Below are 17,340 nucleotides of genomic sequence, written 5' to 3'. Positions count from 1 at the left end.
ATGGATGGATGGATGGATGGATGGATGGATGGATGGATGGATGGATGGATGGATGGATGGATGGATGGGCCCACAGACAGACTGTTGGACAGATGGATGGACAAGGGGCCACTTCTTCCCAATGATAGACAAAACAAGCCCCTTTCAGCCTTTGCTTTTAATTTCCCTTTTGATTAATGAGCAGACATTGAAGCATTGTCATCTATTCTTGTCCTCGTGAGCACCATCCACTCCATCCAATGCCTGCCTTGAGAGCTCCAGTCCTGTGCTTTCCTAGAAGTTCAAGGGACAGAGCCCAGAGCCTCTATCTCAGGCACAAGGCCTCTTTTCACGCCTTCCTGCTACCTTTGATGATAATAGAAACTCCAGGCACCTGTGCATCATTTGTGAAAGTTCTTTTAGGCGAGAATGGTGGTTCTCATTTTCCTACTCTGTACCATAGTTGCCATATCTGTGACATGGGAACACTAGGGTTATCAAACTTATAGGGTTGCTTGAGGTTTTTAAATGGGTAAATGTATAAATAGAAGTTAATCTTAATTATAGTTTGAAAGTAGTGGAAATAATAGTCCTTGGTTAAGAAATAGACAAAACTTACCATTAACCGTAAAATTAGGCGTAAAGTGACAGAATCATCAAGTTGTAGAGCCTTAAAATGAACTTTTTTTTCCAAACAGCATTCAATGTTTTAGAATCTTTGTATTATTGATACAAGTTTTTAAATTTTATTATTATGATATGTCAGGTGGTGGCTGTGTACTAAGTGTCTTGCATTTCAATGTGTTCCTTTTTTTAATTTATGGTTCTGTACTTTTGGGTATTAGGGTGTTTTCCCTTCTATATTCTATTGCATATATATAGTATTTCTATTATCCCTATAAGCTTGTCTGGAAACCTATCACTGTACTATTATTTCTATGGGAAAATATAATCCCCTGGTCCAACTCTCAAACTCTGCAATCTTTAGAGGTAGAAATTAGTCAGAGGATGGAAGATGGCCCAGCAATGTTCTACAGAGTCAGGCAAACTTTTTGAACCACATACCACTGTTCCCTAAATATTAATATTTTGTGTAGAGCAGCATTTTATTAGCCTACTTACATTAATCATTTGGACCTTTGATTTAGTAATGCTTTCTTACTACCATCATTTTAAATAATCACTACTCTAGCTTCCCACTGTCTCACTAGGCATTTTTATGTATGATTTGGCCAAATATTTATGAGTCAGAAAACTTTATCTTACATCAGTATAAACAAATCTAACTGTAATCAGAATATTATTTATAGCCAGTGTTTGACCTCTCCACTAACATTGGTGTGCAGAGAAGAGGAAGGAAAAAAGAACAAAACCAAAACCAGCCAAAAATTCCCAACCTTCTTTAGAGGAAAGGAAATCGAAGTAAAAGACTAGCCAACATCAGTTTTAACTTTTCATTTTCAAAGCACACTGTTGACCGAGACATTTTATTGGAGGTAGAAATTAATGTTTTAATTGCATTTCCAAACTACTTTTTCTGTAGACAGTTATATTTTCCTTAGAAAGTTAAATGGGTCATAGGTCTGTGGAATTTTTAAAAATAGATTTTTCAGTGTTTTCTCATAGGCTTTGCATTTGTACTTTTAGAAAGAAAATGTATGCCTTGGATTTCCTGCTGAAGGACAATGTCATTGATATTGTTAGTAAACAGCCTAGTAGAACAAGCATAAACCTCTTGTGAGAACATTCCTTCCTACAAGGAGTTGGGTTTGCCCTTTCCCAAGATTTGATTCTGTGAAAATTCTTTAAGACGTATCCCGGCCAGAAAATGCTATTTCATGTTACTGTGCGTTCATGTTAGTAGATGTTGTTGGTACCAGAGGATAAAAAACACCGTGATTATGAAATTACTGATGGATTTTCAATGTCAAGGAAATGGCCACATTTGCAGAATTTTGGACCACCTATTTTAAAATGATTTTAAAAGGATATTCTTAAAACTCATATTCTTACAAGTATCATTGAATAAGACATTATTAAGAAGAAGATCCCACTGAAATTATCAGTTTGCCTTTTCAAGGGGAAAGCATTATTTAGTAAAATAGCAAACACAAAGCTCTGAATTTTAGCAAAGAATTACATGAACGCTGACTGGGTCTTCTTCTTTACTTTTTAGCTGTACGACAAAATTAACACAAAATCTTCACCACAAATCAGGAATCCTCCGAGTGATGCAGTACAGAGAGCCAAAGAGGTAAGTGATATGTTTTGCTAATCTATTTGGATATCATATTTGCTACCTTTATTGAAAGCATTTCTAATACACAATAAGAGGCATTTTCCTTGGAGACACAGTTCAACCCTTGTACTCCAGCGTTCTAAGTTTATCACTGAATATTTACATAGTAACATTGCATAGATTTCTAGTTCTGGTTCTGTTGTTAACTTGAACACATTAACATCAATTGTACTTCTCTTTTTTGAAAAAGCAACACGAAAAAGTCATTTTACTGTTGGATGGAAATAGACATACTATGAAAATTTCAGTTGCGTTTTTAGGCTGATAGTATTTGAAAGTTAATTAAATATCTATAGTAATTAAATAGACTGAGTTCAGAGAAAAGTAAGTTTAATAAATTGCCAATGTGCACCTGTCACAAATTTTTAAACTTTAACACAGAAACATGACATTGCAGTAGATTTGAAAAATTAAAAATTCATCCATATCCCATCACCCCAGCACAGTAATTTTCATTTTTGCATATCCATTCCCAATCGTAGCTATTTGCATATAGATTCTTATAGTTACTATAAAGATGTAAGTTTTTTTACCCCGCATTATGTAATAAATATTTATCCATGTTTCTATTTTGTCTTCATAAATGTTAGTTCCAGTGATAGCATAATTTTTCTTTGCTTGCTTGACTAAATTATAATGAATTAGCAAGTTTCTCCATTGTCAGACACCACCTATTTTTTTTTCACTTTCTGATGCTGTAAATGTGTTTATGCAAATAAACATTTCCCTGTTTAAAATTTTTTTCTTATACTGTGAGATTACTAAGTGAAAGTATGTGAAAGACATAATCCTAACCCCACCAGATTTTAAACAAAAGGCCTACATTGGAAAATAATTGATTTGCTGAGAAACAAGGTGAAGGACATGATGTCTGCGAGGCCCGCCCATTTTGACACTACACCGGCCAGGGGAGGTTCTCTCTGACTTGGGGGACCACACCTTGCTTATTGGCTTGTTAAATAATATAACAGATAACCAGTTCCTGCTAGTTAAGAGTGCCTTGAGATAAGAAAGAATCCCATAGTTTTGTTTATTTGTTCTTCCCTGAGAAAGTGGTTGAGTAGCACATAGGTGTGCTACTGAAATCTGAAATCTGTAGGCTAAGTGACCCCTTAACTCTTTAATACCCCAGTGTTCAAATTTTCAATGGTGAGGGAAGAGGTTCCTACTAGGTAGATGACTTGAGTGTTCCAGATATCCCATCCAGATGAAATAATCCTTGACTCTCTCAACTCTGAAAACTGAGTGCAATGTGTATATCCACCTGGTGAGCTTAGCCACCTGCAGTTAGAACCTTACTGTGCATTTCCTCTGAACAAGAACACTTTACTCTGGGCTCATGTCACATAATCAAATTTGAAATGGGTAAACTCCATCCTGGTGGGAAGGGAAATCTTTTGAAGAACAATTTTATTTTAAAACAACCATTTCCACCTGTACAAGGAAATGTTAACTGTTAGTAAAGAAAATTTGAAAGGAAGGTGAAAATTTTGCTTTTTTAACAATTATTCTCTTGGATTCCTGGCACTCAGTCCTAGGAACCATTGGCAAAGCATGGTCCTCTGTATGTGAAGTAGAGAATAACATTGATTCCACTGGGTTGCAGGGAAGATTACTTAAATGTTTTTCCTTTTTAAAATTATTTTTTATTTGAACCTATGTCATTTTAACCTTTCTAAAAAGAACAATTTTGCTAATATAAAGGAAAACTGTTATTAACTTTTATTATAGATTCCTTTTGGTGGTCAGTTTGAGAAAAGATTTACAGAGCTATATTTCCACTAAGTTACTTATACTTCTAATTTGTGTTATAGACTTTTTTTTTTTCATTTTGTTTTTTATTTTTTCAATAACCTTTTAAGTTACTGCTGGGTAATGTAAGCAGAAACTATTGCAACTGTTTGTTTTATTTTGATTACTATCAGTACATTTATATATTCAAACCTATGAATAAAATAATTTTGGCAAAATAATTTTGTCTACTATAAATATCCATTTGTAATTTTTAATTTAGAAAGGATTCTACATATTCTAAATCTTGTATCCTGTTTGCACTATCATATATCTTGCTTAATTTTTAGGTATTGGAAGAAATTTCATGTTACCCTGAGAATAATGATGCAAAGGAACTAAAACGTATTTTAACACAACCTCATTTCATGGTAAGTAACAAACTTGCATAGAACTAAAACCTTACTTTCGAATGATGTCCTTAAGAAACCTCACAAAATCTAGCCATCTTCAGCAAATATGGTTTTATCTATAGACTACCAAACTCTTCAAATTATAATACCAGATAATGTCCGATATTGTGCATTAATATTCTTTTGTTTACTCTGTGTGACTGTTGTAAATAAGCGGTGTCTGAGGTGACGCTTCAAGGACTGTGTAGTCATCAGGTAAGATTGACTTCCTGATAGGACAGTACTTAAGTCACTGGAACTTTTGCAGAGAGCTCAAGTGTAACCCAATCAGTGAAATAAGAGTTTTTTCCTCAAAGTCACCCACCCTCAAGAAAGAAGAAATTATGACATTCACTCTACCTGCCACTAAGCATTGAAGAATAAACTCAAATATCATCTTCTAGTATATTTGACTTGATTCCATAGGATCCCATGGGATACCAGAACTCCACATTACAGTAAGAAATCTAATTCTGTGCCAGTATTTGAAAACATATTACAATTTAGGTGTGTACACACAGAACTCTATTCAGACTTCATCTTTGTTGTTAGTCTCTCCTAACACTTCTGGAATCCACATTGACCTTTCTCTTCTTTAATCCTTTCTGCTCCTGTTTGTATTCACCTGCGTATCATTCTTATCTGTGCTGCTAGCCAGTGAATGGGTATAGCTCTATAGTTTGATCTCATTTTATTTTTAAACCTGTCTCTCAGATCAGGAAAATGAAAACACAATATGCCTTAGTAGTATCAAGTTTGAGAAATCACAAATATTGGAACTAATTACCCTTAATATTACTTTGTTCCCTGGTTGTTCCATATGTATAGGTCATGTCTCCCCAGATTATAATTAACTTCCTTTTAGGAGTCGCATCTTATATAGCATAAAAATGGTTAAAGCTGCACATTCAGATAAATCTGGGATTGAACTCCAACATTGCTACCTTACCTCTGTGAACTCTGATTCTCTGAGCTAACTCCATGGAGTTGGAATAAGAATTAAGTAGATGATATACTTAGCATGCTTAGCATATTCCCAACATACATATGTTAAATGCCTAATAAATGGTAGCTAATGTATATTATTGGTTATTCCATAGTGTCTATGCATAAGGCACAGATAAGTTCTCAGTCAAACACTGACTGGAGTAGGAATTATCCATTCACAGGTAGCTTAACTGCACCTCAGCTAACTCTTCTATGTGGTATGTTTTACATAAATATATGCCTGTACATTTTGACAGATATGTCTGTATATACATTACTAAGTAACCTCAGCTTAATTCAGAGAATGATATAGGACCATTTGAGACCAATAAAACCTTTCAGATTTCACATAAAATAAATAATTAACATATACCCAATAACAGTTTTTAAAGAAATATTGTATTTATCAAAAACATCAGTATTCCATTGCAATTAGTATACAGATCTTTTTGAAGGTGAAGAATTTTTTCAAATTTATGAAACTCAGATAGCCCCATGTCCTACAACATACTTACCTTCAAAACTTTGAATTATTTTGCTTTTCTGAAATCAGAGAGAAGTTAACATATGCATTGCTGTGAGTATTTTCAAAATTAATCATTATTTTAATCTCTGAATATCTTAGTAGGTGCTTAAAAGACATTGTCATTCACTCATAAATGTATAAACTCCTACTATGTGCCAGGCACTGTGCTAGGCATTAAGGATGGGACAAACAGGACAAACAAGATCACTGCCCTCATGGAACTTCCATTCTAACTGGAGTAGGGAATGAATACGTGAGCAGGAGGCAGACAGTGAGCAAGTGAGCTAACAAGGTATTTGCGTCTAGTGATAATAACTATGTGGAGAGAAGAAAATAAAGGATAATGGGGTAGAGGTAATAGTAAAGTAGGAGCTGTTTTAGATACTCAAGTTAAAACCTCTCCAAGGAGTTAGCCTTGGGCTAAGAATTGTCACATGAAAGAACCAGTCTCCTGAAAGTCCAAGCATGGGGGAAGATCAGAGGCAGGAAAAAGTTTTGTAGATTCCAGGTACAGAAGTAAGGCTGTTGTGGCTGGAGAGAGTGGCACAAGAAGCCTACTAAGTAGAACTTTATGAACCATCATAAGGAGTGTACATTTTCTGCTGACTGCCAGCCTATTTAAAGAGCACTGGGGTTGATGTATAGAGAATGGACTATAGGGGGGAATAAGAGTTAAAAGAGAGAGACCAGTTAAGACTCACCTATGGGAGATAGTAGAAGTTTCAGGTAGGATTGAGCTAATGGAAAATGGGTAGGTAGGTTTCTGTGTTGAATGTTGTTGGAAAAAAAACAGGACTTGATGGTGGTTAGGATGTAGGTGCTATGATAAACCCTGTTTTACAGTTCACAGAGGAAACTGCACCACAGAAAAGTAGAGATTTACTTCAAATCACCCACTAATAAGTGGCCTCACTGAGGTTCAAACCCCAGATCATGCTCACTCCAAGTCCATGCTTGTAAAGGGAGTAAACTTGTAGGATCTGTTTTCCTATAAACTCAAATTAGTTTGGTCATTCCCAAATAAGCATATGTTTGAATAATGTCCCATGTGGGAAATATAATTCTGAGCTGTATATATTATGTCAAATAAACTTTTTGATGTTATAGGTTTCTATCTTATAAGTACTTTAAGATCATCATTTCAAAATCTTGGTATTTTAAAGAAAATATTAATAGCTAAAGAGAAATATTTTTTAAATAATACAATAGTTTATTTGTACATCATTTTGTGCCTTCTTCCATCTCAGTTGTAATCCCCGTGGGCGTCCCATCACCAAATCACCCATGTGCCATCACCATAGTCCAGTGCATTTCCCTCCCCCCGTGGTTTTATATCCCATTCCCTACTCCACCCCCATATAATGTCTCTGGTATATAGCTGTTCATTATTGTTGCTATTTTCTCACCGGATCCGTTATACTCCTGCTATGAGTGAAACCATCCAGTATTTTTCCTTTTCTTTCTGGCTTATTTCACTAAGCATGATCTTTTCCAGCTCCATCCATGTTGCTGCAAAAGACATGTGTTTATTATTTTTGGTTGCTGAGTAATATTCCGCTGGGTATATGTACCACATCCTTTTAATCCAGTCATCTACTTTTGGGCATTTGGGTTGATTTCATGTCTTTGCAATTGTAAATAAAGCAGCAATAAACATGGGGTGCAGGTATCTTTTTGAATCAGTGTTTTTGTGTCTTTTGGGTGGATACCTAGGAGTGGGATTGCTGGGTCATATGGAAGCTCCATGTTTCGCAATTTAAGAAGATTCCAAAGAGTGTTCCATAGTGGGTGTACTTGTTTGCATTCCCATCAGCAGTGCAGGAGAGTTCCTTTTTAAAGAGAAATATTTTAATGCTTTTAGTATTTTCATACCAAGATTTCAGGGTTATTTTGTTATGCTTATAGTTTCACACCTATTTGTCCAATTTTCTGATTTTTCTTTTTTTCCTGATCTTAAAATATGAGAATTTAACATTTAATTTTCTGATACATAATTTATAGATACTAGTAAATATTTATAATAATAAACAAGAGTAAAAATATACAGGCATACATGATTTATATAAATCTGTACTCTATCTTTGGGAGGTGATGATAAAAAATATTATTGAACTAATCCCTTTTTCAGTTCCATTTGAAAGCTCACTTTTTTTTTTAATGAAAGACCATTTGTTTATAATAGTTGTAAAAAACTTTGATTTTCCTACTTTTTAATGTTGCATAGTTTTACAATCTATGAATGGTTCTTTTTTTGTTCACGTGTGATTTTGAACCTTTGGTTTATTTTATTATGGCTGTCTTTACAGTGGAAAATTGTGGTTAAATTAAGTATAACATCACTGGTGAGATAATTTCTCTTTAAAAATCAGTGTGAATATTTTGTGATTATGGACTTATCCGTCCTTATTATTAACACACTAAATACAAGTGTTTGCTAATATAATTTAAAAAGCTGAATAGAAATCAGTTGGGGAAAAAAACAGCATAAACACTCTCTTTATTCTATGTAATTGGTGCTATCCCGATGAAAACTTGAATGTCTGTTTATACATCCTCCAGCCATACAAAGCATTTTTTAAATTCACTAATTATAGAAGGCACATCTATAGTTGATATGATGAATATAATTTTAGTAGATAAATGTTTTCAGTTTTTCTATTTTTTCAACTTTTGCTTTCTAACCTAAATCTTGGTCTTTTAAGTGACTGCCGTTTCAAGAGGGATTCGCTCACTGAGCTCAACCTTTCCAGAGCCCGGAGTGCCTCTCTGGCCACTTGGCCCAGAGTAGCACTTAAGGCACCAGTCAGGAAGCCACAATCCCAGGGCCATTGTGGAGTCTTGCTTCCTCTCAAGCTGTCCATTGCTTAGCAACCCTTCATGCCCCTCATTCGGACTCCAATTGATTTTATTTTTTTAAGATTTATTTATGCATACAAGAACTGGGATGTAGGCCAGAGGTGCAGGGGCTGAGAGGATTCACCAGAGACTGTGGGGAGCAGAACAGGCAGATGTACTGAAATACATAGCTGAGGGGAGCAGTCGGGAGACAGGAGAGGTCTGCTGCGCCTTGTGGGTCAACTCCCTGGCCGGGGATTGAACTCATGCTGGAGTGGCTGGCGATGGCTTGATAGCTCTGTGTCTCTAAACCCTGCATCACCAGGAAGGCCCCCAGACCCAATTCAGACTAGTCCTCTGAGAAGTATCTGCCATTGCCATGAGAAACCCAAAGGCACATATTGCTCCAACTGTGTGCTTTATTGATGACAAATCAAGACCATCTTCTTTATGATCTTACCACATTGTTCCCTTATTTTTGCCTTGTACACATGCCTTTCAAAAAAGGACAAGTTATAGCTTTGATAAACCGTTACATTAAATGGCTGAATTTGAGATGCTATGGGTTATACTTTTATAAGCAGATTTAATTGTGTTTCATTACCTTCAGCTATTTCATTACAATCCAAACCACACATTAAAATAGAACTGAATTTATAGTTAACACACAAGAAAATACAGTCTGTATAAAGCACCAAACATATTGATACTCAGCTGTAAAATTCTCTCTAAAGTCAAAATATTCAAATATTCATGCTTGCCAAAAACTTTTTTATGATGGTACAAAAAGTGCAGTAGATAAAGAATATCCTTTTTTAGAGAAACAATTATTATGCGACTTCACAGAGCTGACAAGTAGTTATCAGTACAAAAATGACTCTTATTACATTTTTGTCAGGTGCACATTTGTGTATTTTTATTTCTTTTACTAAGTCATGTATTATAAAATATATTCATCCCTTGATTTGTATAGAAGTTGTTAATACCATCAATGAAAGATATTTGTTCAACATACCAACTTTACATCATTTCTTTTAAATTTTGTTTCCATTTTAAGTACAAATGTGCCGGTGCTATTTGAGTTTTCTTTGAGAGGCAGAGAATTATTTTATATATGCTTATGTCATAAATTTCTGCTGTGATCATTCTATTATTAATATTTTATTATCTTCATAAAATAATAGGCCTTACTTCAGACTCATGATGTAGTGGCACATGAAGTTTACAGTGATGAAGCATTGAGGGTCACACCCCCTCCCACCTCTCCCTATTTAAATGGTGATTCTCCAGAAAGTGCGAATGGAGACATGGATATGGAGAATGTAACCAGAGTTCGGCTGGTCCAGTTCCAAAAGAACACAGATGAACCAATGGTAAGTAGGAAAGAAAGCTTTCTGTACTTTCATAAAACCCCAGTGTGAGTTAGAGCAGCTGGCTTAAACCTATGCTACTAGGGTCAGAGGACATGGATAGTTTAAAGAACTCAGTTTCCAGATCCTCATTGTGCCAACCCACTTCCACTCCCCATCCCCACCAAAAACTGTTCTCCCAGACACCTTGCCTTAAGTATGTTGGCTTTCTTCCCCTACCTGTCCTTCCACAATTGCTCCTAAACTTTCCCCAAAAGGGCATACCTGACACAGTAAGTCCTCACTTAACATCTTCCAAGAGTTCCTAGTAACTGACTTCGCACTCATTTATATTCATTCATTCATTCATTCATTCACTTTCTAAACCACTTCTTCCAGTTTAGGCTCACTGGTGGCCAGAGTCTATCCCAGGAGCTCCAGGCACAAGACAGGCCCCAACCCTGGACAGGATGTCCTTCTTTCACAGACACACACACACTCACACACACTGAGACTGGGACAATTTACACACACTGTGAATTTAATGAGTACATCTTTGGGAGGTAGGAGGAAACTGGAGCACCCAGGAAAAAATCTATGCAGAATGGGAAGAACAGGCAGACAGTGGCCTCAACTGGGAATCAAATTTTCCTGATCAATGTTATAATGAATCATTCAAGGACCTGTTGACCATGACACTGGGGTATAAAAACGCGTATAACAGCAAGGAAAGGGCTGATTGGAAATATTCATGTTGGTGCTGGAAAAAAACGTGATTGTTAATTAAACACCCTTTTTTTAAGATTTATTTTATTTATTTATGCGTACAAGAACTGGGGTACAGGCCAGAGGTGCAGTGGATGAGCAGATTGCCTAGAGACAGATTGGGGAGCAGAACAAGCAGATCTACTGAAATGCACTGCTGAGGGGAGCAGTGGGTGAATCAGGAGAGGACTACTGCACCATGCCAGTTAGCTCCTTGACCAGGGTTTGAACTCATGTGCAGTGGCAGACAGTAGCTTGATAGTGCTATTCTAGCAGGGAGGCCCTAAAACAGCCCTTACAAGTCTGTTGGTTTCCAAATCCTTATCCTACAACAAAATTAATAAAAACTAATTCAGAAGAAAATCAAGAAGTCGAGCAACATTTATAAAATAAAATTGCTTCTAGGTACTTCTACCCATTTAACATGAATTAATTTTCTCAGCGCTTAGGAATAATCTCCATAAAATCCTCATAGAATGGAAAAACTTGATATTAGCTGTACAAATTGTGGGCGAGGGGTGGAATTGGAGATCATCGGCCAAACCATGTAGCAGTGCAGAAACCTGATGGTTAAAAGCTATTAGCCTAGACTTACAATGGAAGGAAGTCCCTGTGCCTAAACTCCAGAAACCAGGGAAGTGTCAGGAAGCGGCCACATGACTGCTGAAAGGCCTAGTAAGCATTCCATTCTTTATCTTTAAAACAGTGGGAAGCTATGGAAGAATTTTAAATGGGGAGATAAAATTAGAATTCCATTTTAGAAATTATTACTTTGGAGAATGGATGTGAGGACACCAGTTAAGAGGCTATTGTTGCAGTAATAGAGGAAAGAGGATGGCCTGATGGGCCTCTGAACTAGAGGAATGGACTTCAAATGGAAAAAAGTGAATAGATTTAACAGAAGAGTAAAATCAATAGACCTTGATAATGGATTGACAGCGGAGATGAGGGAGAAACAAGTATCAAGTATCAAACACGTTGTGACCCATTCACAACGTGATGGATAACGATGTAACTCACTGAGACGGGGAATATTGGAGAAGTTCCAATTTTGGAGGGAGAATCATCTCTTTAGGGGATAAATGCATTCAAACTTATGCATTCATAACTTTGTCTCAGAACTTAGAGAAGGGGTATTGAAATATAGAAGAAAGCACATTGCCTACTTAACAAAAGTTACCCAGTTACTTTCCAAATTAATGGAAGAGTTACAGAGCAATGATTCTATGACCATGATTCCCAGAGTCCTCAGCTCTAGAGCTTTCAGGTTTGTAATGCGCATTTATTGTTTGTTGCTAGTTATACTCTATTATCCCAGTTCTTGCAGTAGACAGGGGCCAGACAAATCTCATCCCTTCTGGTACTTTTGGCTTAACAGCACAGGCAGTAGAACCTTTTGGTGCCTTTGGCAAATCACTTCATATCAGTGGGCCTCAGCTTACCCAAACTTGCTTAGCAGATAATGCCAAAAGTGTACTTTGACTAAATGATACCCAAGATCCCACCCAGTTCTGAAGGTCTAATATCCATTCTTTTACTGTGTTCATTGACTTCTTTAGCAAATGATTGTTACATGCCTTCTGTGTATAGATCCCTGCATTAGATGCCAGTGATAGTGGCAGTTAAGACTGGTCCCTCCCCAAACTCAGTTCTCATGAGGCTGCCTGCATTTAACAAGTAAACTTGCCATTGAGCATAGTTTTTCTAACAAGAATAGTTATGACAGAGCTATAAAGACAAGCCTATGTAAGAGAGTCAGGAAGGAGTAACATTCAGTCAAGCAAAGCAGACAAGAAGGTGTAAAGGCCTGTAAAAAGGGACCAAGAACTGTCTTGAGATCATGTTCTAAAGAAACCCAGTGACAGTTGCTTGATGTTTTGGATGAAGGATACTACAAAAAGATACAAACTGAGTACAAGCATGAAACTGCATTCTTGAGTTACTGTTTTCAAAAAGCATAAAATAGACTTGAGTCTCCCCTAGAAAAGCTCTTCTCTCTTATCTGTGATCCTAATAAAGGTGTATATTCTCCTTTGGCTGGCTGCATAAAATGGGAATGGTTTTTGTAAAATACATTTTTTCAATAGTTGAACACAGTAAGTCTTCACTGTAGTTTTTAGATTATTAGAAATCACAACTTTAAGCAAATCAACAAATAAAAAAACAGGTCCTTAGTAGGTCGTTGCATCCAGCAGGAGTTGTTCTTTCCTCATCAATATTATGACAAAACCATGTTGAACAAAACTATAATATTTAAGAACCTGCTGTATAGATCTCTACTACATTTAGTACAACTTTATTTACTTCCTTATTTTTTTAAGCATTATTACTGTACAAGATATGCCATTATAACCCTTTTGCCTTATATCTTTTGATTGGAAATCTGTTAGCTGCAAATGACAAAGGCCAGTCTTCAACTAACTTAGACAACAGGGAAAAGGCTTATGTAAACAAGGAAGTGCTGGGAGTTTACCCCAAGCCTGGGTAGGTTCAAGTGTAGGCACCTATCCCAAACTGAACCAATTCTGTTCCTGGAATTTGGGGAGGTGAGAACATGAGTCTATTCCTCTCTGTAAAGAAATATTTGGGGCTGACAAAATAATAAATATTAACTCCATTTGGTTTAAAGTGAACTTCCCCTAGCTATGAAAGACCCTATATGTCTCATTCAGTATTGTGCCTAGCAGAGATTCTGGCATATAGCAGGTTCACAGTAACATGAGTTGAAGGAAATTTTATTTATTTTAAGGATGGAACCCTCATTGTACCATCAGTTCCCGTACGTATTTAACTTAGACTTACACATTACTTTACAACATTTTTCCAGGAACATCTCTTTTTTTAACCATACTTGTTGATTGAATGTACAAGTTAGAAATGAAACTTGAACAGTAGAGTTAAACGTTGGAACTAAAAACATTTTATCAAACCAGTCTTCCACATTGCTTGCCTATCACTTCCAAGAATGCAAAATAGGAAAGATGCTGTTATATTTTGTGGAATTGTACAAATTCAGAGTCTAGCTTTTAAAGTCTCAAATCTTTTCATGAGCCTTCTTGACAGAGTGTTCTTCTATGATGAAGATGAGTCAAAGTCTGTACCCTTAACCATCTAAAATTCAAAACCAGTTTCCACCAAGGAAGTTTATTAAAAACATAGATTTCTGGATTTCATTCCTGACTTCCTGAATCTAAATCCAAAGAGCTGGTTTAAAAGTTAGTATTATTTAAAAGTCCCACATGGATTATGGTGATGGTTCATGTGTACTATGGTGATAGCAGAAATAAGGGGATACACCTGAGGGGAGAAATCAAATATTTCACAAAAATGAACAGTGGTGGAAAAAATATATAAACCAATTTAATCATAAACATATAATGCATATAATATCATGCATATACTTAAAATTTTCCCCAAAAGGCAAAAAATTTTTTTAATAAAAAAATGAAAGGTCCCATGTGATTCATAGGATCAACCACATCTAATGCAACAATATGTTTGTAAAAGCTGGTCTTATAATAGTGAATAATTAGGGGGAAAGGTAATTCAACCCAACAGTAGTAGTCTGCCATTAAATATGTAGAGCTTTTACTTCTGGCCAAGAGGGTGTAAAGGGATCAGATTTACCCTCTTAAACTAAAATAACCAAAAAAAAAAAAAAAAGGCTTAAGACAATTACACAAAAGAATAGTTTTTAAGACATTGACATCAGGTAACAAAGGACAATGATCCCCTAAAAGACAAGAAAACAAAGTGAGCCCTTACTGCCCTGAGAGAGTTTCCAGACAGTCACTGTACAGGGAAGGAAGAACTGGAGCAGAGCAGAAGGTTGATAGTACAGAAGAGGAGGGAACTACACGGAGGGAGCCCTCTCTGCACACACAGAACCACGGAATCACCATCCAAAAAGATTAGAGCAAACACTACCCAGCACTCACTACCTGCTCTCACCAGCTAGACAGGTAAAACCAATTTGTGGGGCATGTGTAGAGTACTCAGGAAGGGCTTGCCACAGAACTGAGGAATAATTAACCCTAGACTGAGAATTGCTTCAGACCTACCTAATGAATCATGAAAGCAAGACCCCAAAATCAAGCTCTTTCCAAATAAGAGAAGTATATCCCAGTACAAAGCTAAGGATGCTTACAGGACTCTTTTTTTTTTTTTAGTACAATTAGGGAAATTATCTTTTTTTATTTATTTTTATATTTTTATAGTACTTTATTTTTACATCATGTTGTGCCTTTTCCCATCTCAGTTGATATCCCCATGGGCTTCCGGTCACCAATTCACCCATGTGCCATCACCATAGTCCCATGCATTACCCCCCCACAATTTTTTAGCCCATTCCTCACTCCATCCCCGTAAAATGTCTCTGATATATAGTTGTTCATTATTATTTTTCCCCCTGGTCCTTTATGTTCCTGCTATGAGTGAAACTATCTGGTATTTTTCTTTTTCTTTCTGGGATATTTCACCAAGCATGATCCACTTATAGGGATTTTTTTTACTTATGCATACAGAACTGGGGTACAAACCAGAGGTGCAGGGGCTATGAGAGGATTCACCAGAGACAGAGTGGAGAGCAGAACAGGCCCACTGACAAAGTACACTGCTGAGGGGAGCAGCGATGGGGCAGAAGAGGTCTGCTGCGCCATGTGGGTCACCTCTGGGGTGGGCATTGAACTCATGCTGACTTGGCTTTAGCTTCTTGGCACTGTTCTTTAACCTGCTGCGCCACCAAGGAGGCCCCACTTATAGGGATTTTTTTAAATCTAGCATACAGCATGGTAAAATTCAGAATGTCTAGCATCTAGTCAAAGATTACCAGGCATGAAAAGAGTTAGGCAAATGTAATCATATTATATGGGGGAAATACTCAAATTGAAACAGAACTGAGAAAAAGTTAGCAGAAGGGTACACTATGGGAATGATGACAGATCAAATATTTCAGAAGGGATTAGCGAACTCAAAGACATAGCAATAGAAACTATCCAAGAGTACTGAAAGAGTAAAATCTCAACTTAGAATCGTAAACCCAGCAAAGGTATCTTTCAAGAAAGTGTGAAATAAAAAAATATTTTCACAATGCCGAAAGTGAAAAGATCCAGTAGATCTACAGTATAATAAATGTTAAAGGACACTCATCATTTAAAAGGTAATTGGCAGTTTAAACAAAGAATGGCTGTGTTTGGGATTTATAACATATAAAAGTAAAATCTATAACAGCATAAAGGCCAAGAGGAAGTGGTATAACATCATTTGAAGGTAAACTGTGATAAGTTAAAGATATATGCTATGAATTCTAGAGCAGGACCTCCCTGGTGGTGCAAGGGGCTAAGTCTCAGCACATTGAAGCTGTCTGCAGCCACTGCAGTATAAGTTCAATCCCTGGCCAGGGAGCTGACCCACATGACACAGCAGAATTCTCCTGTTACACCCGCTGCTCCCCTCAGCAGTGTACTTCGGTAGATCCACCTGTTCTGCTCGCCACTCTGTGTCTGGTGACTCCTCTCAGTCCCCCGCCCCCAAACCTCTGGCCTGTGCCCCAGCTCTTGTATGCATAAAGAAGGAAAATAAATCTTTTTAAAAAAATAACTCTATGAATAAATCATGCCAGTTCCACACAAACTTCCCAAAACATTGAAAACAAAGGATTCTCCCCAGCTTCTTACTGATGAGGAAGAGGAAGAAGCAGAGGAGGCTAGCATTACCCTAGCCTCCAAAATAACAGACAAAACCAGATAGACTTATCAAGAAAAGGAAACTACAACTGCTATTCTTCTTGAATATAGATACAAAAATTGTAAACAAAATCAGATTTCAAAAGGAGAATATGTCATAACCAAGTGAAAACTAATCCAGGAAATCAGTGTTCTATATAATAGCTAAAAAGTAGAAACAATTCAGTGGGTGAATGGATTAACAAAATGGTATATCCATGCAGTGGAATACTCAGCAAGAACAAAGAATGACCTGGTGACAAGTTTGGATCTAACATTGTAAGTGGGAAGGAACACAAGCAATGAAAAAGAGTGTGTGCTGTAGGAGTTCATTTATAGAAAGTACAAACTAATCTATAGTCAGTGAAAGCATATCCATGGCTGCTGAGATTGTTGGGGGAGGGCGTGGAGGGATGGGAGTAGACAATCATTGGCATGAAAGTTTTGGATATAGTCACTATCCTGATTGAGGAAATGGTTTCACACATGTATACCTGTGTCGCCCTTATCCAATTGTCAGTTATGCATAAATAATAATTAGCAAGGTGAAAACTAGAGCAACACAGAAAATAATTATAGCTGGAAAACACTATATAAAGTATATGCATGCTATTATAATAATTAAAATACCAAAAAGAGTATTTTTTTTTGTTACAGCATGCCGGGGTAATAGATGGGTTCCCCCTCCATCTAT

The 17,340-nt window shown here is 36.6% G+C and overlaps 1 protein-coding gene across 16 annotated transcripts in view; it reads left to right on the top strand.

Annotated features, from left to right (window-relative positions):
• Window positions 1-17,340, top strand: part of CASK (calcium/calmodulin-dependent serine protein kinase (MAGUK family)) — a 350,351-nt gene that overhangs the window by 286,459 nt on the left and 46,552 nt on the right. For all 16 annotated transcript variants that reach the window (XM_012730315.1, XM_004689959.2, XM_004689958.2 and 13 more), the window contains 3 exons: window positions 2,156-2,233; window positions 4,360-4,440; window positions 9,994-10,182. In XM_012730315.1, coding sequence (XP_012585769.1) covers window positions 2,156-2,233; window positions 4,360-4,440; window positions 9,994-10,182 — 348 coding nt within the window. The remainder of the gene's footprint in view (window positions 1-2,155; window positions 2,234-4,359; window positions 4,441-9,993; window positions 10,183-17,340) is intronic.

Source organism: Condylura cristata, unplaced genomic scaffold, assembly GCF_000260355.1.
Source record: "Condylura cristata isolate star-nosed mole 26May11 unplaced genomic scaffold, ConCri1.0 scaffold00027, whole genome shotgun sequence".
Classification (NCBI taxonomy): Eukaryota; Metazoa; Chordata; class Mammalia; order Eulipotyphla; family Talpidae; genus Condylura; species Condylura cristata.
The sequence above is the reverse complement of the archived record's forward strand: the minus strand, read 5'-3'. Positions and strand labels throughout refer to the sequence as shown.